Source organism: Colossoma macropomum, unplaced genomic scaffold (genome assembly GCF_904425465.1).
Source record: "Colossoma macropomum unplaced genomic scaffold, Colossoma_macropomum, whole genome shotgun sequence".
NCBI lineage: Eukaryota > Metazoa > Chordata > Actinopteri > Characiformes > Serrasalmidae > Colossoma > Colossoma macropomum.
This window is the reverse complement of record NW_023494799.1, coordinates 36503968-36527025: the sequence shown is the minus strand read 5'-3', so window position 1 is coordinate 36527025 and position 23058 is coordinate 36503968. Positions and strand designations below refer to the sequence as shown.

The 23058-nt window shown below is 41.7% G+C and overlaps 1 protein-coding gene across 3 annotated transcripts; it reads left to right on the top strand.

The window, feature by feature from the left end:
• Nucleotides 1-245: 245 nt before the first annotated feature.
• ampd3a (adenosine monophosphate deaminase 3a) lies at nt 246-23058 on the top strand. 3 transcript variants are annotated; one of them, XM_036586849.1, is made up of 17 exons: nt 246-592; nt 694-735; nt 1541-1615; nt 9584-9806; nt 10257-10434; nt 10898-11063; nt 11322-11541; nt 12620-12749; nt 13812-14006; nt 14094-14225; nt 14329-14492; nt 14596-14722; nt 15784-15947; nt 18185-18305; nt 18640-18813; nt 19668-19778; nt 21253-23058. In XM_036586849.1, the coding sequence occupies exons 3-17, from the start codon at nt 1558-1560 to the stop codon at nt 21427-21429; spliced, it is 2340 nt and encodes a 779-aa protein (XP_036442742.1). In that variant the 5' UTR covers nt 246-592; nt 694-735; nt 1541-1557; the 3' UTR covers nt 21430-23058. The 3 variants fall into 3 exon arrangements, with proteins under 3 accessions (XP_036442742.1, XP_036442741.1, XP_036442743.1); XM_036586848.1 differs by having other exon boundaries at nt 246-735; XM_036586850.1 differs by lacking the exons at nt 246-592; nt 694-735; nt 1541-1615 and adding an exon at nt 6307-6899.

Genomic DNA, 23058 nt, shown 5'->3' with positions numbered 1-23058 from the left:
TTTATCACGGGGAAGGGAGTTTTAGGCACTCCACTTCGCGTCATGATAAAATCGCAGTAACTCACGGCCTTTCGTGGCTCATTGCTTTAACGAGAAACTGACCAATGTGTAGCTTTCACGCACATCTAGAGCAAAGGGGCCACAACAATGTCCTCCTGTGAAGAGACTCTCCACAGGGGGGCACTTCAGACTCTGGCGCATTTACAAAGGTATGTTCACATACATCAGTCTTCCTGGAAATGAATCTGTATGGGATGTAGCTATAGAAGCAAACCGGCTACGTTTCCAACTCGCGTCCTGACGGTATGAGCGAGAAAACAGTCTTCAGACTGTTTGAAGACTGAAAGAAAATAGGTGGTTAATAATATCCCACTGTGAGTATGCTATGTGAGGTTTGCACTGCCGAGAGATGCTCAGCCACCCGTAGCCCTTCGAGCTGCACCTCACCTGGCAGAACAGGAGCTGACGGCGAGCTAGCGTTAGCAAACAAGTTTCACAAAGTCGCTCCTGTTAGCCGCGTCTTCAGGAGGAGCTGAGTGATGCTAATAGGCGACTAGCTGGGTGTTTTGTACTGCGACTGACACTGACACTGGTAAGGGTGAGTTTATTATGGCACTGAGGTGGTGAAGGGCTGTGTGCTGGTTTGTTGAGTGGAGCCGGTTCTGTTTGTTTCTCTCTCCGTTTTCCCCTCAGGGAATCCCCTTCAGCAGCGTTTCCTTCACCGTGAGGCTGCAGGTAGGGCTCTGAGATCAGGGCAGCTCAGCTCCTTTGGTGCTGTTGCTCTCTCAACGCCATTTGCAGCTCTCTTTTAAAGAGGAATTCTACACATTTCCAATATTTGTGCGTAAATAAATCATTAAGATGTAGACAACGTCGTTCAGAGCAGTTTGATGTGCGATGCTCCATTCTAGAGAAACCTACCAGGTTAGAATTGTTCACAATGGTGGTGATGGGAACCAGACGTCTGAAGACTTTAACGCATCTGAAACCTCCTTTACAGAAAGTTATAGCATGAAATGGTTAGGAATACCCTGCTTGATACCTATATCTTGAAATAAGATTTTGGGCTAAAACATATTTTTAAAATCTGTTAATTCTGGAGAGGTACATGTAGGGCGCAAAGACAAAATACCCCCCAAAAAAACCCTTTATTTAGCTTTGCCACTGGTTTACCATTATCAACATATAAGCGTTAGCTATAAATGCTCAGAAGACATGCATAGGTTTACTGCTTGTTTTAGGTAGTAAATAAAATGGTTATATTTTCACATGACACGTTGTGACACCTGGTTCCTATCACCACCATTGTAAAGAAACCTGAGTCGGTAGTTTCTCTGTAGTGAACCACTTCACATCAGAGCTTTCTGAATGACTTTGTTTACATCTCAACGATTAAATTATGCAGAAATTTCGAAAAATTGATGGAATTCCCCATCAGCCTATAGATCCTCGGTCTATAGATGGTTAAAAGCAAATGCTGGTTTGCTCTTTATTGAAGATGGCCACATTCTCATGGTCATGTTCTCTTTCCATCCTTCAGGCCTGACAGCACAGAGAATGAGGAGAGGAGAAAACCGCCTGGTGAAGCAGCTGTCTAGTCCTTGTTTGGGAAATGGTGAGTTTTTATCTCTACATCCTAACATGGATCTGTATGGAACCAAAAAACTTTGCCACTTTTATCTGCATTTCCATCCTAAATGTACTCTTGAAGAGAACCAGACGAGGCACAGATAAGGATATTTTCCAGGAGGATCCACTGCCCCTTAAGTACAATATTAAAAACAAATAAGCTTTTTTTTTAAAGCTGCAGCCAAGGAGGTCGTGCTCTTTGTTCTTTTAATAACTGAGGCGAAGCGGCAATCACAAACACTGAAAAGGTCCAATGAGGACAGCTAGTTTCTTGGCCAGAGTCTGTGGAGAAAACCTTCACTACTGCTAAAACAGTCTGAGACTTCGATAGAGAGCAAAGCAAAAGTGTCCACTTGGGTGTCAACAGAGACTCAGTGCAAGCTGTTCTGCTGTTCTGGTGCAGTGGTGTCCCCCCTGTTCTCATTGACCTGTAGTACAGCTCTCAGCCCGGACCATTAACATCCAGCCAGCATCCCGTTAATCTGTCATAAAGCTCAAATCCCTCAGCCAGCCATCTGATCCACACCCCTTACTGATCAATGAGATGGAGGGAATGAGAGCGGTGGTGCATCTGATTCAAACATAGCCTCTTCCGTCTGATTGAGTCATTCATTCTTCTCTCTCCAGCCATAGGAATTAAAGGGCTCATGTCCTTTTTTCCTCTGAGGTGCACTTATAACGTTTGTGTGGTTTTATGTACCAAAACAGTCACAATGACTGCCTTTATCCTGTATTATTAAACAGGCTCTTCTGATAACTGCATCTTCGAGAGCGATGTGTGTGATCTCTGTTCCAGTTGGCTACCCTGTATTGTGACTCGTTCACAAAGCAGCCTTTAATGTAAATGGGAGTGGGCAGGGCTAAACTGCTGTAGACTGAATAGTCAGATCAAAACCTCATATCTTCAAAATGGTAACTTTACAGGAGAAGGAAAAAACCAACTTCATTTTTAACGTAAGTCAGTGGAACCAGACTCTTTTCCAAGTCATTTTGGGTCGTTTCTTTTGGTCCATTCATCATGAAACCAGACCAGCATGCTTTTTCAAACTATGTCAAAAACTGTAAAACAACAGAAATGGAGATACAAGGTTTTCTTCAGACAGCAGCGATGTATGACGGTAGACCTGTGCTGGTAACAGAGTCCTCTTATTTGGGTGACCATGTGGAAAATAACCACAATAAACAGTTAAACCAGGTTGGTGGGGGGCTCCATTGCCTTACAGTTTCCCTCACATTAAAGTGGACATGGGCGAAAACAGTGACTCTATGCGAGTTGAGTCTCAATCTTTGGCAAATAAAAGAACATAATAAAACACAGGCCTTTTTGGCTTGTATTCAATCGAAAAAATGGTATGACTGCAAGATATCTAATATTATCTAATGTTTCAACTAATTATTATTTTGTATGTATACATATATATATATATATATATATATATATATATATATATATGTGTGGTGCCTAAAACATGTTCTGAAAAAGTTGCAACAGGGGCATGTTTACCACTCTGTTTCATCTGTTACTTTATTACATGTCATTTTTATCAATATTCAGTAATTATTTGGGAACTGAGGAAACAAATTATTGTAGTTTTGAAATATAACAATTTGATAGAACAATTCAACTGCTCAACAGTGTGGGGTCTCCGTTGTTGTATGTTGTGCTTCATTATGTGCCATACATTTTTAACATGTTTGGACTGCAGGCCAGTCTAGCACCTGCATGCTCTTACTGTAAAGCCACACAGTCATAATACGTATAAGTTTGCCATTGTCTTGCTAAAATAAGCAGTGGCGTCTCTGAAAAAGATGTCGATTAGATGGCAACATATGTTGATCCAAAATGTTTATGTACCCCTCAGCATTAATGGTGCCTTTACGTATGTGCAAGTTACTTATGCCATTGGCACTAACACACCCTCATACCATGACAGATGCTGGCTTTTAAACTTTATGCTGGTAACAGTCAGGATGGTCCTTTTCCTCTGGCCCATAGAACATGACATCAATAATTCCAAAAACAATCTGAAAGGTGGACTTGTCAGACCACAGCGTACATCTCCAGTTTGTGTCAGTCTGTCTCGGTTGAACTTTAGCCCAGAGAAGTCGGCAGTGTTTCTGGATGTTGTTAATTTATAGCTTTTGCTTTGTATGGTAGGGTCTTAACTTACACGTGTAGATGCAGTGATGAACTCTGTTTACTGACAAAGGTTTTCTGAAATGTCCCGAGCCCTGTGTGGTTATATTCGTTACAAAAGCACGTTGGTTTTTAATGCAGTGCTGTCTGAAGGAGCGACAATCACGGGCATGCAGTATTTGTTTTCAGCCTTGGCCTTTCCACACAGATTCTCTGAATCTTTTAATAATGTTATGGACAGTAGATGGTGAAAGCTCTAAGTTCCTTGCAGTCATGTTCTTAAAATGTTGGACTATTGTTTTTTTTAAAAAGTGAACCTTTTATTGATACTTAATTTATACCCATTCATGATAGCATTAGCTAGGCCTATCACAATTATTACATAATTGCCTAATCTAACTATAATTTGAGATAATCGCAGTTATTTGAGCTGGCTGATTTATTTTGACATCATAGGGCTTAAAAACAAAGTAACTTCTAACTTGGTGCCCTAACATGTTTAGAGGACAGCGCTCAGTAATGTTTGTCAGCTGTTTACCTAATTCTAATGTTTTTAGTGTGTGTGCAGGCAGAGTGAGGTTTTTTTTGTTTGTAACTTTTAAACTCTTGTGAAAAACATGTTACTCTGCTTAACTCCACACACAATTGTGTGTAACTGTAGCCTTTTGTGTTAGCTATATTTGTGTGAATGCACTGTTGTATTATTGATTATTGTATTGATTATTGGTTAAGTAATAAGTGGACAGTACAACCAGCTTTAACTACTAAGTAAACATAGCTAGTAAGTAATATGGAGAATCAGCCAACCACCTGTGGAAAGTTACAAAATATTTCCAAAAATTAATAAAAATATTTGTGTCGCAACACTTTTTGGAATTAGGTTATTAAATTATAAATGTTGCAAAAACATTACACTTTATGGCTGCTTATAGCTTGGTCATTTGCCTTCTTCTCTGAAGCCATTTTGGCTGAGGCCGTTGAAAATGCCCATTTTACTTGACAAACGAGAGCTGAGACGTTTTTACTGATGTTTTTTTTTTCCCAAGACTAAAGTCATTTTTCATTCTTTAACCTCCTGTAGCGTGAGGATGTCCTAAAATGTACACCATACCATAAAGGTGGCTTTCGGTATGGGCTTTTTGTTAGGTACAAAAAATTTAGTGTTATTTAAGCAATAGAACACAAGAGGGAGTGTGTTATCGCGAAATAACATCACGGCTGTGTTTTGGTCACAGGCTGGAGCCGCAGGCGTGATATTATTGCGATAACACACGACCTCGAGTGTTCTATCGCTTTTATACAACAGTTAAATAAATAAAGTAATAAATTAATAAACTGGGTCGTGAACGCAGCGTTTAATATGTTTTAATATTAATGATTCCTTCCGCCAAATTATAGTTCCTCAGAATAACGAGCTCCGCCCACTCGCTGCACAGCCGGCAGTTCGTTCTCCCGCTCCACACAGACCAGCTGACAGTTTGGGAATTTAGTGTCGTCTCATCTTCAGAGTCTGACCAAATCGGCTGTCGGTCAAATGTGATCTTAAATGTATCCATTTTCTGTTTGTGGCAAAGTAAGAAGTAAAAACGTTCAAATGGCTTGAGCGTCTCCTACAGCTGTCAAAGTCGTTGCTTAGCAACAGTGTCTCAGCGGAGTGATAGTGTTTGTGAAAAAACTGTGATGTTATGGCGAAATAACAGCACGGTTAGAACGCTTCTCAACCAATCAGCTTGCGTGGCCGGAACTAACTGTTGTATAATATAGGATATCACCTCACCCAATGTTTAAAAGTTCAGTTATGTTTATATGTGTAATACTGCTGACTTGACATAGTTTATCCAAATAAATCAATAAATGAACAGTGTTTTAATGTTTTAATAAATTATTTTTACCATCACTGGGGGCCGTTGCCAAGATAACCCGATCAATTATCACAAGGCACATATAAAAATGTTAGTTTTTGTGACGTCACAGAAACAGTAAATTCCAAACAAGCTGTTTTCTCAGCATAGTCTTCACATGTGAGCTGTACTGACTGTGGAGTGAATGGTATGTTTTGATATGTGCATATGACATTAAACTCTCATTTCAAAAAAGCAGTAAAAATTGGGTTTTACTTGATAGGGGCTTTTTAAAAACCACACAAGGCTGGCGTCCTTGGTGACCCGTGAACCTCTCCATACTGTAAGTTCATGGCCAGGCTATAGCAGTCTTACTGACTGCTGGTTAGGGTTAGTTTGAAGCCCTGGCGGGGTTACAGATAAAGCAGCTGTTACAGCTGATCCTGCTGGACGTGCATGGGACGTTTGTTAATAATAAAAGGCAGAGATAGGACAAAGCCCCACAGGAGCTCTGAGAACAACAGGCGGATCAGGTAAGCCTCACCCGCCCCTCCACCCTCTGTCATCTCACACGTACTGTTTACAGCCAGCCCAGGCTATTGCATGAGCCGGGCAGAGGATCATCCCATGTTCTCTGCTGTAAACAGGCCCCTGTTCTACAGTTTCAAATTGGCCAGAGGTCTGATGTGTAAACAAGCCTGGAAGTGCATGGGCAGCTGTGTCATCACCCAAGCTGGGCTTTGGAGATGAAGTGAGAGGGGTTTGTTACAGGCGTTGTTACCTGCTCACTGAATGACGGTTCCACTAATGGCAGCAGGATTATTTATTTTAAACCCCTACGTCCTGCTCCCAGTGCAAGGTCACAGCAGGGATTATGTTGGGGAGCATAGGCTGGACCTGTCAGTCAAACAGCGGCTAGGGCTCTGAGGCCACTTTGTGGAACTAACAGGGTTGGGAGCCCTAGTGAAGAACTGAAGAGGTCTCTAAAGAGGGTATGTTTGTGGAAAGGTGTGGTGGAACATGAGGCTTACATGGGAAAGCTGTCCATATGCAGTGGGCTTCCAGTCTGTTGACAGGCGCTTGCGACATGCTCACAGGATTAGTGGCTCTGCGGACGTGATGCCGTTGGCCTCTTAAAATAGAGAGAGATGGAGACGGTCAAGAAAACAAAAGCGCTGCGGCCACAAAGCAGTGATTCAGAGTGGGACTGGACCTGACCCACATCACAGACAAGCGCTCAAACGTACAGAAGTAATTACTCGGAGCTGAGATGGCAGTGGCAGGAGCTGAAGGTGAGGATGACTGCAACCACAACTTTGCATGGGAGCTTGCTGGGACTGATTAAGGAGGTTAATGTTAGAGTCAGTGATTTTGAGTATCACGCAACATTTGGCTAAAGCAGGCGTATTCAGCTCTGGTCCTGGTATAACTAATTGTACATCAGTACTTTCTGCTCCTTAGGGTTTTTTTAAGCAGACCCTGGCTAGAGGGTTGTAGCTATCCCGTCTTTTTGCTTCTTGGCGATGTTGAGGAGCGAGGAACGTTGCTGTACTGTATTCACAAAGCAGTTGTATGATCATATTGGGCTCCATTGAATTTTTAAACTTTTTGCATAATTGTTTTATCCTATATAAGTTGTAAACAGTCATCCAGAGTGGTTTGGTGTGAAATGCTTCATTCCAGAGAAATTTAGCCAATCAGAATTGTTCACAGTGGTGGTATTAGGAGCCAGGCATCCAGAGCATTTAGTACCCCGAAAAGCTACCTTGCATGAAGTTGTTACTCTAAATGGTTGCAAATATGTTCACTGGGTTTTGAGGTAACATTGTGGCCTATAGCGTATTTCTTAAAATCCACTGGTGGAGAGGTAGATACAGCATGTCATAGCAGTACCCATAGAAAGTTTCTTATTTCAGATTTACCATGTTTTACCATTCTCAACATTGCGTATAAAACCTTGGAAGACACCTATGTGTATTGGTCATTTGAGTTACCCTTTAAATGAACAACAACTTGTTGCAGTTGAATGAGCTTAGTTCTGAATGAATGCAGCGTGATGGGAACCCTTTTGGTTTTTGCCTTGTGTTGGTGCTGCTTTAGATCCTGCTGTCTCTGGGGTTTGCAGCTGTTGGCACTTGGGTGACAGCAAGCGAGTGAGTGCTGGAATGTAGGCTTCTTAAAAGAGGTTGGGAGGAATGAAAACCTTGACATTTCTGCCTCACAAAGGGCAGCCGAGGCTGTTGCCTGCTGCCAAAGCTAATACTGGGCTACTGTCCACACTGAGACATAAGCGTCTTGAAGCAATGGGTACGCAACCTTCTATGTGTTGGCCCACTGACTGCCTCCAAACAGCCTGGCCTGGAAGCACACCTGGCACTGGAGGGTTATTTTAAGCTATGTTAATAGGAGCAATGAAATACATAACAGTGGTTGTCCAAGTGACAGAGGTGATTACGAGCACGGCATTGACTGACCCACTACGTCGCAGCAGTTTTGGGCACTAACCAAACTAATATTTTATTTCAGAGTAATGGCTCGTTAGAATTGATAGTGACACAACTTCTAGAAAACATCATGAAAAGAGTTCCTTTGTGTAACAGCACCTTACTTTGCACTAGAATTGAATGAGCACAAAGTCAGTGCTATAAAAGTTGAGATGCATTATTATTCTGTGTTTTTTCACTAGCTGATATTTGGCGTTTGTCTTGTATTTTTTATACATACCCGAGATAGTTTTAATTCATACTTACATGACCATTTACAGCATCTCTTTATCCATTAAAATGAAAGGCTGTTTTTGTCACTGTGTTATTTCTTTGTTACCTTTAAGCCTTGTATGGTGTTGATGTGTTTGTTACTCAGTGGTCTGGTGGACCCACCTCATTATTATACAATACAGCCATAACAATTATGTAAAAATACCAGATGCTTAAAATATCACAAGTGTCCAGCGTAGGGTTCTCCTTTAGCAGCTGTAGCCAGTCAGCAGCCTGTCCATGTTGTCCACACACACACACACACACACACACACACACACACACACACACACACACACATATATATATACAAACACATACACACACACACAGACACACACACACTAGCAGCAGGCCTTGTAGGAGGAGAACAGAGTGAAGGACACAGCACCTCCACACTTTTACTCCCTGCAGGTTCAGCCCAACACCGCATGTGTAATATGAATGTGTGGGGGGTGAACAGAGTGAAGACACTGAAAATTGGTTATTTTATATGTTCTTCACAGAAAATGAGCAAAGGACAAGAATCTGAAGTTGAAATAATAATAAATCGCATAACTTCTTCTTTTAGTAAACATTGAAAATGGGTCCCACAGACCCCGAACACCACACAAGGGTTAAGAATAGTGTAATGTAAATTGCCTCTGTTTTGATTGGCTGTCCTGTATTGTGCCTGCTTTAAAAATTAGCATGGGCTAAAATGTACATAATAAGTTGTTTAAGACAGAATTAAGTTCTTAGAGACATAAGAAAAAAATAAAACTTCACGCTCTTTTTTCAGATCTGTGGATCCGTTGGAATGCTGCAATAATGTGTTTGCCTCCTGACAGTCAGGAACAGCACAATGTTTAATCATTTTCCCTACTGCAGTAACTCAGCTCCAGACTGTCTGCAGTAACAACCTTACTTATAACTTCAGTGTGAATGGGTGGGCTGCTGTAGCCTGAGTGAGCAGTCATGTGTAAATGTGTTCATGGTTGTGACATCATAGCCATGATTAATTCAAATGGACTGTTTGTCTCAGTTTCCTTGTTTGAAGTGTATTGACTGGAGAGTACATTTTGATACCTTCAACGATGTTTATAGTATATATTAAACTCTTATTTTAAGAATTGTATATATTTATATAAAAATAGATAAGTTTTGTTTTCCCTTGTATGTATTTATTTATTTATTATTTCTATTATCTGTCATAATTGACTGCTACTGTTTTTGTGCAGAAATGCCCCGGCAGTTCCCCAAGATCACCCTGAGTGATGTGGATGAGGAGGTGCGTCTGCTGGCAGAAAAAGTGTACGCCTCAGCGCTGAAGGAGGAAGAGAATAAAGATGCTCTCTCCATGTACACGGTGCCTGAAGACTGTCCCATTGGCCTGCAGCAGGCCAAGGACAGAGAGCTGCTCCGGGAACTGGCTGAACAGCAGTCTGAGGAAACTGCCAAGAGGTTAGCATAGCCATGCAGCAGTGTATCAGAACATCAGTCTCACCAGGTCCTAAATCACACCACTTTCACTCACAGCAGTGTATTATATGTATTGTAATTTTGATCACTTTGCTACAGTCATTAAAAATCTCTGTCAAGGTTTCATAGGCACTGGAGTATGAGATGGAAGTAGAACACTGAAGAAACTGAGTTATGAGATATTTCTAGCCCACTTCCCAGGTCTAGCGTGCTTGAATGGCAAAACAGTTTATATGTATATGCGATAATGGTTTCTTTTCCGTCTCAAAGGCAGCCCAAATCAGACTGGCTCTGTAACACTACGCTGAAGTAATGGCCTTTAACAGAATTATTTACATCACTTCAACATACATTTTTAACATAAGCTTTTAGGTAAGCTGACAAAGGAACATAATGTGTAATGATTTGATGCATTTCTTCTTATATGCTCAGGAAGAAGAGTTTTAAGATGATCCGGTCTCAGTCCATGTCCCTTCAAATCCCAGTGACTGTGGATTGGGCTCGAACTACAGTCACTCCACTCCTGTCCCCTGCTTCCACCTGCACCTCCATTTCAGACAACTTCCCTGAATACCAGAGAGTCACTATCAGTGGAGATTACTGTGCTGGGGTGAGTTCATGCACTCTACTAGGACTGCCACTGTTCTATTAGTAATCAAATAATGTACTGATTATTGATTACGGATTATGTACTGGTTATGTGTGGCAAAAAAGACATATAAAGGTTCTGTCCATCAGGTGTTTCTTACAGTAATAGAGACCAGCATGAGAACTTTAAAACATACGTAGTCTTTCAAATTGCTGTATTAATTGGCAGTTTATTTATTTGGCCCATGCAATCGAGTGATTGCCCGTTTATTTAAAGGCCCAGTAACAAAAGTAGCCTGTTTAATTATAAGTTTATGGTACATAAACCCACACAAACATAAGTCGACCTGAAAAATAAAATACAAGTACAAGAACAATGTTGAATATGGACCCTTTTTAAATAGAGAAGTGTTAATCAATGATTTTTAACATTCAAAGGGTTGCAAGGTAAAAAGCTGTTCAGTCCGCTCTTTCTCTGGTTTCAGATCACAGTTGAGGACTACGAGCAGGCCGCTAAAAGTCTGCTGAAAGCTTTATTCATCCGGGAGAAATATTCAAAGCTAGCTTACCACCGTTTCCCCCGGACCACTGCCCAGTTCCTTCGCAGCGCTGAGAACGCTAAGTGGAGGGAGGAAGATGAAGTCTTGCCAGGTGTGTCTACATAGTCTTCTTTAAACAGTGACAGAGCTTACATTTCAGGAGACTTCCACCTTAATTTTTTATGCCTTCCATTAATTTCATGTGCAGGCATCGATACATACATGAAAGTGATGTTGGTGATGTTTTTACCTGTTTTGTTCCATGTCCTTGATGGAAATGTCAGTTGTATTGTATCAGGTATTTGAATTCTGTGTTATTGTTTTTAATTGACTTTGTAACATTCTGTTGTCTCATCTGTCCACTGTGCAGATATCTGCCCATGCCCCCACAAGGGAGAGGACCCCTACAGCGTGGAGAACATTCCAGAGAACCTGGGCTATGAACTGAAAATGAGGGATGGGATTATATATGTGTATGACAATGCTGAGGCTCTCAGTAAGAACAGACCCCGCTGCCTGCCTTACCCAGACTTGGAGACGTTTGCCATGGACCTGAGCCATGTGCTGGCCATGATCGCTGATGGTCCTACGTGAGTGTGTGTTAGCATTAAAGCAGACAAAGTTAACTCAGCATAGAGCTGGGCGATATGGCCAAAAGTGTTATCATGATAAAAAAATTCAATCAATATCGATACATATCGCGATAAATGTCAAATCGTTATTTCTTTGGAGTTTCTTTGGCTGATTTTTGCTCCTGAGTGTTTATTTGCTGTTTTAAACTATCCTTTATGGTCAGAACATGATAAACACTCAGCAAACAGTGGGACTTTTCACAAATCTGTCATGTGACAGTGGGAGAAAGTTTCTGGTTAGCTGTTTTTACCAGCTGGAAAAGCACAGCTGCAATTTTTGTAATATTCATAATTTAAAAAACAAAACAAATTACTTTTGGCTGTCTGGTTACAAGTGCTAAACTGTTTAGTTTCTCAACAACGGCAGTACGAACAGCAAACATTAGCTGGCCTCAGTACGTCAGTGATGGATCACACAGCCTTACTGAATGTCACACATACAGCATCATCAGTTTACTTTTGTTTAAATCAGTGCTGTAACTTGCATGAACCCAATTCTTTGTTTCACTTTTGTTGCTATGGATTGCACTAATACTAAAATATGACTGAGCAACATAACACACGGTGCTGTAGTTGTGAGGAGCAGACATGATTTAACGCTGCTAAAGCTCGTTAGGATGTTAGGAAAGAGGTGAGTTCACTGTAGGACAGTACAGTTACGCCACTGATCTCGTCACTCACACTCGGTCACAGGAGAATTGACGATCGCTCCACTCAGACAGGGAACGACTAACCCCAAGTTTCAAACATCGCCGAAGTATATCTAATCATGTCGAAAAACTCGGAAGTGCGCCATCTTGTGACAACAGCAGAGTAGTGTCGCTTTCCTTACAGTAGAAAAGCCACCAGGGCTGTCACAAGAACGTGGAAATGTGAGAATGCTCTGTTCTATCGAACATTTCTTATATTTCAATTGAGGGAAGTTAAATCGCGATAATTATTGTTATCGTTTTATCGCCCAGCCCAAACTCAGCATATTAAACATGCAGTAAAAAGCAGCTTCACACATTTAGACTTGGATTTTTTCTATACTTAGAAAAACGTACTGCCATAGACGACTGAACTTCCTTGGATCGAAGTTCTACCTGCATGAGATGCTCAATGAGATGGCTGAACTCAAAGAACTCAAGGGTGTGCCACACCGGGATTTCTATAACGTCAGGAAGGTACGACTCCTTTTCCCTTCCTTTAATTAGTTAAGTCATACCTACAGAACTTACATACTAGGAATGGGTGTAGTTATTTGTTGTTTGAATGAAACTTGTTGACTGGTAGTGAGTAAAATCACATATATACTTATAAATCACTAAAACAGCTCAACAATCAGGTATGGATAGCTTGTTATGCCAGCTACACACAATAAACACATGTTAAAGGTTAGGTTTTTGGTTTGTAAGACCAACAATATAAAATACTTTTTCTGTTTTATGTATATACACTCATCAACCGCTCCTTAATAACTGGGTGGTGGATCATTCTCAGCACTGCAGTGACCCTGGCATCGTGATGGTGTGTTAGTGTGTGTTGCGCTGGGCACGAGTGGATCAGATATAGCAGTGCTGCTGGAGTTTTTAAACACCTCAGTGTCACTGCTGGACTCAGAATAGTCCACCAACCAAAAATATCCAGCCAACAGCGTCCTGTGGCAGCATCCTGTGACCACTGATGAAGGACTAGAGGATGACCAACACAAACTGTGCAGCAGCAGATGAGCTATCGTCTCTGACTTTACAAAGTGGTCCTTCAAGGTAGGAGTGTTTAATAGAGTGGCTAGTAAATGGACGCAGTATTTAAAAACTCCGGCAGCACTGCTGTATCTGAGTGACAGTGCTAAGTCCACCATCCAAATAATATCTGCTCTGTGATGGTCCTGTGGGGGTCCTGACCTTTTAAGCAGAGGATGAAAGGAGGCTGACAAATTGTACAGAGAAACAGATGGACAACAGTCTGTAATTGTAGAACTACGAAGTGCTCCTATAAGGGAAATGAACAAAGAGTGTAAATACGAGGAGGTGTACTTAATGAAGTGGCTGTTTGATGTATAAGTTAAGATTAGTGTGCCGCTGAGGAACTTTGTGCTTGCCTTTATCCTCTCAGCATGGTGCCATCATGTGAAAGTGGGAGACCTAGCTAGTGGGTGCAATTGCCAATGATGAAATTGGGTGAAAATTGCTTAAAATCTTAACAAAAAAGTGCATACTTTTAAATGTGTTGGTTATTGTTCACAGGTAGACACTCACATCCATGCTGCGGCCTGTATGAACCAGAAACATCTGCTCAACTTCATCCAGAGCACCTATAACACAGATGCAGAGCGTGTGGTGCTGGAAAAGGCTGGACAGAGACTGACCCTCAAACAGGTCTTCAACAACCTCAATATGGACCCCTATGACCTCACTGTGGACTCTCTTGATGTACATGCTGTAAGTGCCTGCAGATGGCTCTTGTTATGCGATACTTTCCTTTGCAGTTTTATGACATTGATATGAGCTGACTTTAACCTCTCACAGGGCAGACAAACTTTTCACCGCTTTGACAAGTTCAACTCCAAATATAATCCAGTAGGTGCAAGCGAGTTACGAGAAATCTACCTGAAAACTGACAACCAAATCGAGGGAGAGTACTTTGCCCGCTTGATCAAGGTACAAGAAGAGTTTATTCATTATTCACATCAGTGCATTTCACATGTGACTTTCTCCATTACTCTATCAATAGACATCCACTGATTCATTTGTAACTTGGCAGGAAGTTGCTCATGATCTAGAGGAGAGTAAATACCAGCATGCTGAGCCCCGCCTTTCCATTTATGGTCGGTCCCCTGAGGAGTGGGAGAGCCTTTCTCATTGGTTTATCCAGCACAAGGTGCACTCCCCCAACATGCGTTGGATCATCCAGGTGCCCAGAATATAGTAAGTGCTGTAGTGTAGTGACACAGTGATGTACAGCCCTCATCTATAACATTAATAAGATTATTTTGAACCATTGAGTGAAATACCTTTTATTTTCTTGCAGTGACATTTTTAAGTCGCGGAAGCTGATTCCTAACTTTGCCAAGATGCTGGAAAACATCTTTCTTCCCCTCTTTGAGGCCACTGTGAATCCTCAGAAGCACAAAGAGCTTCATGTCTTTCTGAAATATGTGAGTTAAGTCCACAGGCATTTGGTCTCACCCACACGTACATGGAGTGTCTGATATCTTGAATAAGCGAGGTTGGCCACAGCCGTTACGATTTTGTCAGTTGCTTTGTGGTTAACTGTCTGCACGTCCATGTGCATGCACAGGTTTTATCAGTCCGACAGGAAACACACTTTTCTAAGCAATGTGCCACTAGCTCTTGTTTTCGAGTGTCACCTTGCCTCTTGGAACTGAGTTAGAAGGGTTGGTGGTTGAAAACTTCCCTACGAAATGGGACCCATAAATAAAAAGATTATTAACAGCTACTAGCGCTGCTCTGTAGGCAACCCTGCGGCTTTAGTTACATTTAGGGCATCATATGCCTTCAAAGATTATGTATTATGGCCCACCCCTAATTCTTCGGTGATATGAAGCTGAAGTCAGCTATTCGCCAGCTTCTTGGTCGAATTTTCCCGTTCCACCTTAAATGGTGCTGAAGTATGTAAATGGAATGTAACTGCTGCACCATTTAAGGTGGAATGGGAAATTTAGCCAGCTAGCTACTGAGACATCAGCATGCTACTAGCAGTATTGTATGCTTCTTATGAAGAAAAGGACCATAATACGTTGAAACAACGTTGAACTAAGATAATTCAAAGGTTATCGTAACTTTTTTACTGAGATAATACATTTGTGTGTTTCTTTGCTTGCTTGTGCAACCAGCTTGCCAATTTTTCTCATAACACTCTGTTTGGAGTGTGCCTCTGAAAAACCTTGTTTGGGGGGCCTTGTAGCCCTAACACTTCATCCTACCCCTCTATCTCAACAAAAATCGAGACACACTACGCCTAGGTGTGAACGCAGAACCGCGGAGTAAGGGCTGAGTGGTAGGGGCGAGGGGTGAAATGGGATTGGGCCATAGTCATTGGGCTGAAAAATGCAGCTAGCGAAGTTGATGGCAGCACATTAAGCAAGATATTCTCACAGTTTGCCAACGCACGTAATTTGTGATATGTACCAGACTCATATGTTCATCTTTTTGGCTTTTACATTTTATTACCTTACCAATATATCTCCTCCTTCAGGTGACGGGCTTTGACAGTGTGGATGATGAATCCAAGCACAGCGATCACATGTTCTCTTATAAGAGCCCCAAACCTGAGCAGTGGACCACAGACGACAACCCACCCTACAGTTACTACCTCTTTCACATGTACGCCAACATCATGGTGCTCAACAATCTGAGGAAGTAAGTGCGGTCTCAGCTATTTGACTTTGGAACCTGTCCAGACTGGAAATTTCCATTAGATGAAGGCATCACCTGTCAAAAGAAGGAACTGACTGCATTGCTCACACCACTAATGGGCTTACCGGGTTCGCCTTAATTGTTCCAGTAAAGAGAAGCTATTGTACTGCAGGGGTTAGAGGTACTTTGAATAATCTCTGGAGGACATGCATAGAGAATGGGTTTCCAGTTGCATGGATGTGAGAGAGAGCGAGTCCTGCAGTGCAGCAGGCCTTCTATAAATACCCCCATATCAGTTGCAGTTATGTGTTGGGTTACAGTTGAAGTTCTTGGAAAGAATGCAGCTCTGTGAGGGGGAATAAAAGATGTTAAGTCATCCTCTTTCTGGGGAGAGGTAGAGGTACCCATGGGCTATAGAATCATTTTTTTTATTGGTGGAGCAAGACATCAGCTCCTGTTCCAGTTGTCACATGTGTGTTACAGAGCCTCACCCTGTAGCTTGTATTTCACCTCATAGCAATGTTATTACCATATTATTACTGATGGTTTGCTTCTAATATTACTTAATGATATTATAATGATATTCCTTCATTTGATTGTAAATCAAAATAATGCCAAACTGGTGTGCTGGCATCCTTCTTCTGGATAAGCGCATCCACTTTACTGTTTACTGGGGAGCAGATTCTTAAGCATTGTAGCAAATCTACATAACAGTCTTTGCAAATTAAATACCAAATTTTCTATTGTATACATTTTTTAATTAACCATAGATTCACATTATAGTGCAAATGGAATAGTTAAACAAAGGCAAAGGAAAAAAGAAAGAAAAATCACATGCTATGTGAAAGAAAATGAAGGAACGATAATTTGCATAATATCTGCACTTATTTAAAGTGTATGCAATAATATGCTCTGTTCTAGGCTACGTTCACATTACCAGGTTGAAGTGGCACAGATCCTATTTTTTGCCCTAATGTGACTCAGATCTGATGTTTTCAGGGCTGTGTGGACACGCAAATCTGATCTTTTCAAATCTGACCTGAGTCACTTTCATATGTGGTCCTAGATCAGATACTTGTCCGATTTGTGGCCATGGGACCTTAATGTGAAGCTCAGATTGGAATTCATGTGCTTTTTTTCTCCACTGCACCATCATTCAGCGTTACCATGGCAGCTGCGCCGAACAAAAGTTAAAGCCTGTAAACGGTGGAAAAGAAGCTCATCTCACTTTTTCACCTTCGTCTCGCTCTAATAATGAAGCTGAGAGCTGATCAGAGTTAATTATCTTCTCAGCGAAGCTCGTTCTGCTCGTTAGTTTGTGCTGATGACACACGTGATTCATTCACCTGACGTTACTGAGTAGGATGTGCTCATGCGGGTCATTTCAGGACGCCGGTTCATCACATTAATGACAGATTTGAGTCACTTACCTAAACGAGTGTGAACCATCGTGTCAGAGAGATCGGATTTGAGCAAAAAATCGGATTTGAGAAATTAGGCTTGTAATGTGAACGTAGCTGTAGAGAAACTTTACCGAGTCAGAATTGTTCACAGTGGTGGTGGTGATGGGAAACACTTGAAGCGTTTAATGCCTCTAAAAAGTACCTCACAATGTTATTATATAAAATGGTAATGAATGTGCAGTCTAATGAATGACATTGTTTTAAGATCATTTTGAAAAAAGGTTCTGACCTCAAATGTATGTTTTAAAACCCATTGATGGCGGAGAGGGGACATGCAAGGCTGTGAACAAATCTCAGTAGGTTTGTCTAGAAAGGAGAATTTCATCAGTCCACTCTGAATAACTTTATTTACATGTCAACAACTGAATTCTGAATACTACGTGGAACTCCCCTTTGATTCAAGTTACATTTATTTTAATATTGATGGTTATGATATAGGTCGGCTCACTAGACCTGTAAGACATTTATATTTACATTTATGGCATTTGGCAGACGCTCTTATCCAGAGCGACTTACAGGCGAAGGTAGTGTTTGGAGTTTTGCCCAAGGACTCTTACCGGTATAGTGTAGGGTGCTTGTCCAGGTTGGGTTTTGAACCCCAGCCTACAGTGTAGAAGGCAGAGGTATTACCCACTACACTATACCAAGACATAAGAGTCTGTATTACTATGTGGCAAAATGGATAGAATAATAATTTGATACTAAGAATATATGTGCATGTTTGTGTGTGTGTGTGTGTGTGTGTGTGTGTGTGTGTGTGTGTGTGTGTTACCACAGAGAACGGGGCCTGAGCACCTTCCAGTTCCGACCTCACTGCGGCGAGGCTGGCTCCATCACCCACCTGGTCTCAGCGTTCCTCACTGCAGACAACATCTCTCATGGCCTGAACCTGAAGAAGGTACAGTGGGGTAGCCTGCCTGCAGCCTTCAGTGGCAGCTTATCTAAAACACTGTCAAACACTCTCTCTGAAACACTCTCTCCATCTGCCTGGCAACCTCAACTCTCCATTAGCTTATCACACTTAAGTGGAGCTGTGTTACCGTTGCAGAGGTGCTGTGTTTCTGCCGCCTCTGACTGCATGAGTGATGAGAGCAGGATCAAAGCAGCTTCAGTGACGCAGTACAGGCACATGCTAATGCACATCTAACGCTTATGCTAAAAATGACCTGCAGGGTGGAGGTAAATGGAAACAAAGACACGGATAACAGATCTCTTTGTGTGTGTATTCTCAGAGTCCCGTACTGCAGTACCTGTATTACCTTGCCCAGGTGCCTATTGCCATGTCCCCTCTAAGTAACAACAGTCTGTTCCTGGAGTACTCCAAGAACCCACTGCGAGAGTTCCTGCACAAGGGCCTTTGTGTATCCCTCTCTACTGATGACCCCATGCAGTTCCACTACACAAAGGTCAGACACAAACAACATCAGGGTCATTCTACAGAAACGTCCGTTTTTGTGTCCCTGGCATTTAGAGATATATTACAAAAAAAACATGTTAGGGTTACAATTTATTTATATTTTAAAATAAAGCTGGTTAAAGTTATATTAACAATTACACTTTCTTGAGCCGTCAATTTAGCAATATTGGTTTTTGAATCAATTATCTAGAATTCCAAGCACCACAGAAGAGCTTGTCCCCCCAAGTCATGTGTAAAGGCTGAGGCCATATTTTGAAGAAAAAAACACATTTTTCTGCATTTTTACCTACAATAAACTATACATGACTATGGAATATATAAATTAAATGACATAAAGAAAACAAACGCCAAACAAATATTATGAAATATATAATGAAAGTTGTGGTCCCCAGGAGTCATGTCACTGGTGTTACTGTGTAACAAAAAATCTCTTATTTTCAAATAGTCACACTGATGACATCACTTGACTTCCTTTTACCTATTTTCTGAGGATCTATGAAGAAAAGCACATGGTGAGTCCACTGTGTCTTTTCAGTCATCAGAAATGTTCTCATTTAGCTCATGATTTCATATGAAGCTTTTAGTTGACGTCACTGGTGTGACCGACTTTATTCTTAGGTAATTGTAAAAAAAAAAAAAGTATACAAATGGATTAAATGAAATATTTTAGTGGATATTCCATGACTGACAACATGTGGTAACACCAGTGACACCTATGGATAGATAGAAAAGTGGATGTTTCTGTAGAATGACCCATCAAACAGCTACATATAATCCAACATTTCATCAGGAACACATACAAAGCTTGACCAAACATGCTGTCTGACATGTTTTGTTCTATAGGAAGCACTAATGGAAGAGTATGCTATTGCGGCCCAGCTGTGGAAGCTCAGCACATGTGACTTGTGTGAGATCGCCAGGAACAGCGTGCTGCAGAGCGGCCTGTCCCATCAGGTAATACCTGTCTAGCCTTTAAGTAATAGTTTGGCAGAAATCTGGTTTACATAATTTTCCCCTTAACTTTCATTTTCTATTAATAGGGCTGGCGCAAACAGCATTTTCAGACCTTGAATGCTTGTTTGTTTGTCCTAACATGAACCTGGATACTGAGGACGATATGCAGGCCAACTTAAGCTCAGTCATAGCTGAGGCTGGGCCTACACTACACGATTTTGAAACTGTTTTTAAGCCTGATTTGCCCCTTGCGCCGAATTTTCACAATCTTTTCCAGGTCATAAGCTTGATCGGAAGCAAACAGTGGTGCGGATGATCTGGTAGTGTGAGAGGAGAAACGAGTAAATCTTTAGCCCTCTGAACGAACTCTGAAGTGATCGGAGGCCCTCCGATCTTATCAAACATGTTTGATATTTACGTAAAAAATGTATTTAAAATCTTCATGAGTCTTATAGTGTGAGAAGATCAGAGATTTACTCAATGAGTGATTCAAACTGCCAATCAGAGAGCTAGAAGAGCAGAGAAACAGGCGAAGGGATGTGTATGCACACCGCCTGAACAGCGAAGCACAGACAGATGAGCTTTCTGTAAAAACACAGGCAAATAAGAGCCGATAACAGGTTTATAATATGTGGATCCAGAGGTCAAGTCACTCTTTTTACGATTTCAGCTCAGCTGCCAGTTTGTAGTGAAATATTTCTTCAGCTCTCGCTGTAATATCAGCTTTTCTCACCACATATTAATCCCCAGTTTGCACTTTCACTACGCATAAAAGCACAAACAGGTCCAGTAAATTTAGCTTTGTTTGTGTCGTGTGGTTTGAGGAGATCTTGGAGTTTACATTTTTATTCGTAGCACAAACTGATTGTGTGTTATTCTCTCTCTGCCTTAGTCTAGTGTGAGCACCCACATGACAAAATGACAAGACATTATGTGACAAACTGACGTTTATTTTGTGATGCTCTCCGTTTTAGAAATCTGTTGAGATTTTAAAATTTGTGTAGCGTACACCCAGCCATAGAGTGAGAGGAGTAGAGGATTAAGGAGGTTTTGGAGTACAAAAGACAAAGTTTCCAAATACTAAATAGAGAAACAGGACAAATGGATACTCCACCACTAACTTAGTAGATAAGTGTTGCCATATAACATCCAAAACAAGCAAGTTTATTTGCGATTACGTAATAACTAAACACAGTTTGGGGCCAGTGTGAGATGAGTTATGCATGCAGTTTGTGCATGCGTAATTGGTGGGTTATAAGTTTCCATTATTTTCTACATTAGCCTCACAGCTTCAGAGCAAAACTAAAGAAGCAAACCTTGAATACCAAACATGTCTTAGCTGATTATCTGCATGTGGTGTAAGGGAAAAATCGTATGAATTAGATTTTTCATCAAAATGTCCCTTTAATGTACTAAAGCCTTGCAGTCACATGGGTCATTGTGGAAGCCTTTTAACAGATAATTCTTCCTGCAGGAGAAAAAGCACTTCCTTGGGGCCGACTATTTGAAGGACGGGCCTGAGGGGAACGATATCCGGCGAACCAACGTGGCGCAGATCCGCATGGCCTACAGGCATGAGACACTGTGCAACGAGCTCAGCTTTTTGGTGGACGCAGTGAAGTCTGAAGTCCTGGGTTCACAACCACAGTGACAATGCTGCATATGTTCCCAAAAGACTGTACCTACACATCCCCATAGACACATGCATGCTGCCATTTAGACGAGATTGCATGCATCGGGGACAGCAGTGTGCTGGTATTACTTGACATTGCTGCTCAGGTTAAGGAAAATAAGACCCTGTAGTCGACACCGTCTTCCATGTCAAAGCAGGTACACGGATGTCTGTGTACCGTTGCATGCGAGTTTTGCGCTGAGCAACACATCCTCCTAGCCTCGGAGGTAAAGCAGGACTCAGGAGAAAACAGGCAGTAGAAAAACAGGGGAGTAGCTCCCCCTTGTGGAAATGTGGAGAAATCAGTTTTCTAGAAGATGAGCTTTGGAGGAGTAGTGAGAGAAATTTGATTATGAATGCAGACTATATATTGTACTGTGGCCTTTAATGTAAGCTTTCACAGCTATTTGAATGAGACTAGCTCAGGGGTATCCAGTTCTGGTCACCCACACCTGCTAAACCCGATAACTGGCGAGATGAAAAGTGCGTTTGAGTAGATACCTCACCAAACTGATGTATTAAGGCCCTCCAGAATCAGAGCTGGACCCCCCTAAACTAGCTGGGCTACGTGTTGACTGAAATCTGGTACCTTTCCACTGTCCACCTCAATCCTACAGTGACACCACAGCCACTGTGAGTTAAGATATAAGCACTAGAACAGTGGTCACCAATACTCTCTTGGAGATCTGCATTCCTGAGTTTAGTTCCAACCTGCATTTAACACTCTGCTCCTCCCTTACCTAACACTGATGCACCTGATCCAGCCAATCAAGGACTTCGGAAGAAGTAAATTAGCTGGAGCAGGTGAGTCAGATTGTAGTTGAAACTAGCAGTGTGTCCCAATTCAGGGGCTGCGTCCTTTGGAGGCTGCATTTGAAGGCTGATAGCGTCACAGTGGCGCGACTAGACTGTCCCATTTCGAAGGCTCCTTCATATGCGGGCCGAGAAACGTGTCCTTTTCATGGTGACGAAGGACCCAACGGGTGCATCCTTCACCAGCCAACGTATCCGGAGGTTCATTGCGTGCTGGCGAGGTAGCCAGCGGTGAAGCATCCAGCTCTAAAAAATGAAAAATAAACAACTAAAATCAAAGTTTCTGGCTCCCTCTTTAAAGAACTTGACAAGAGTGGCGTTTCGTGATGCACCTGTAAGGGCGGGAACAGCGGTGCTGTGATACAAACAGACGTGCCTTCGTAGACCGCGTCCTTCGAAGGATCCAACCCCTGAATTGGGCCACACTGTAGATTCAACAGGAAAGTATATCTCCAGGACCAGGGATGGTGGCTGCGCTTAGAGAAATCACTCACAAACCTCATTTGTTAAATGTGTAGGACGTTACAAACCAAAAACAAAGAAAGCACCATATGTTCTGTTTTATTTGCTGTTAGAAGTTCTCCATGATGTACTGTATGTTCATACAAACACCTTAAAAGCTTGCCTGCTGCCTCTGGTGCCCTTTAAATCCCACTTAATTTAGTAACTGGTCAGAAATGTTGCACATACTGTATATAAAGATATATATAACAGCATATACTCTAACTGTACCTAAACATTAAGGAAAATGTTTGTTTATATTGTTGTAGTGATTAATAAATTGTTCTGAAGGAA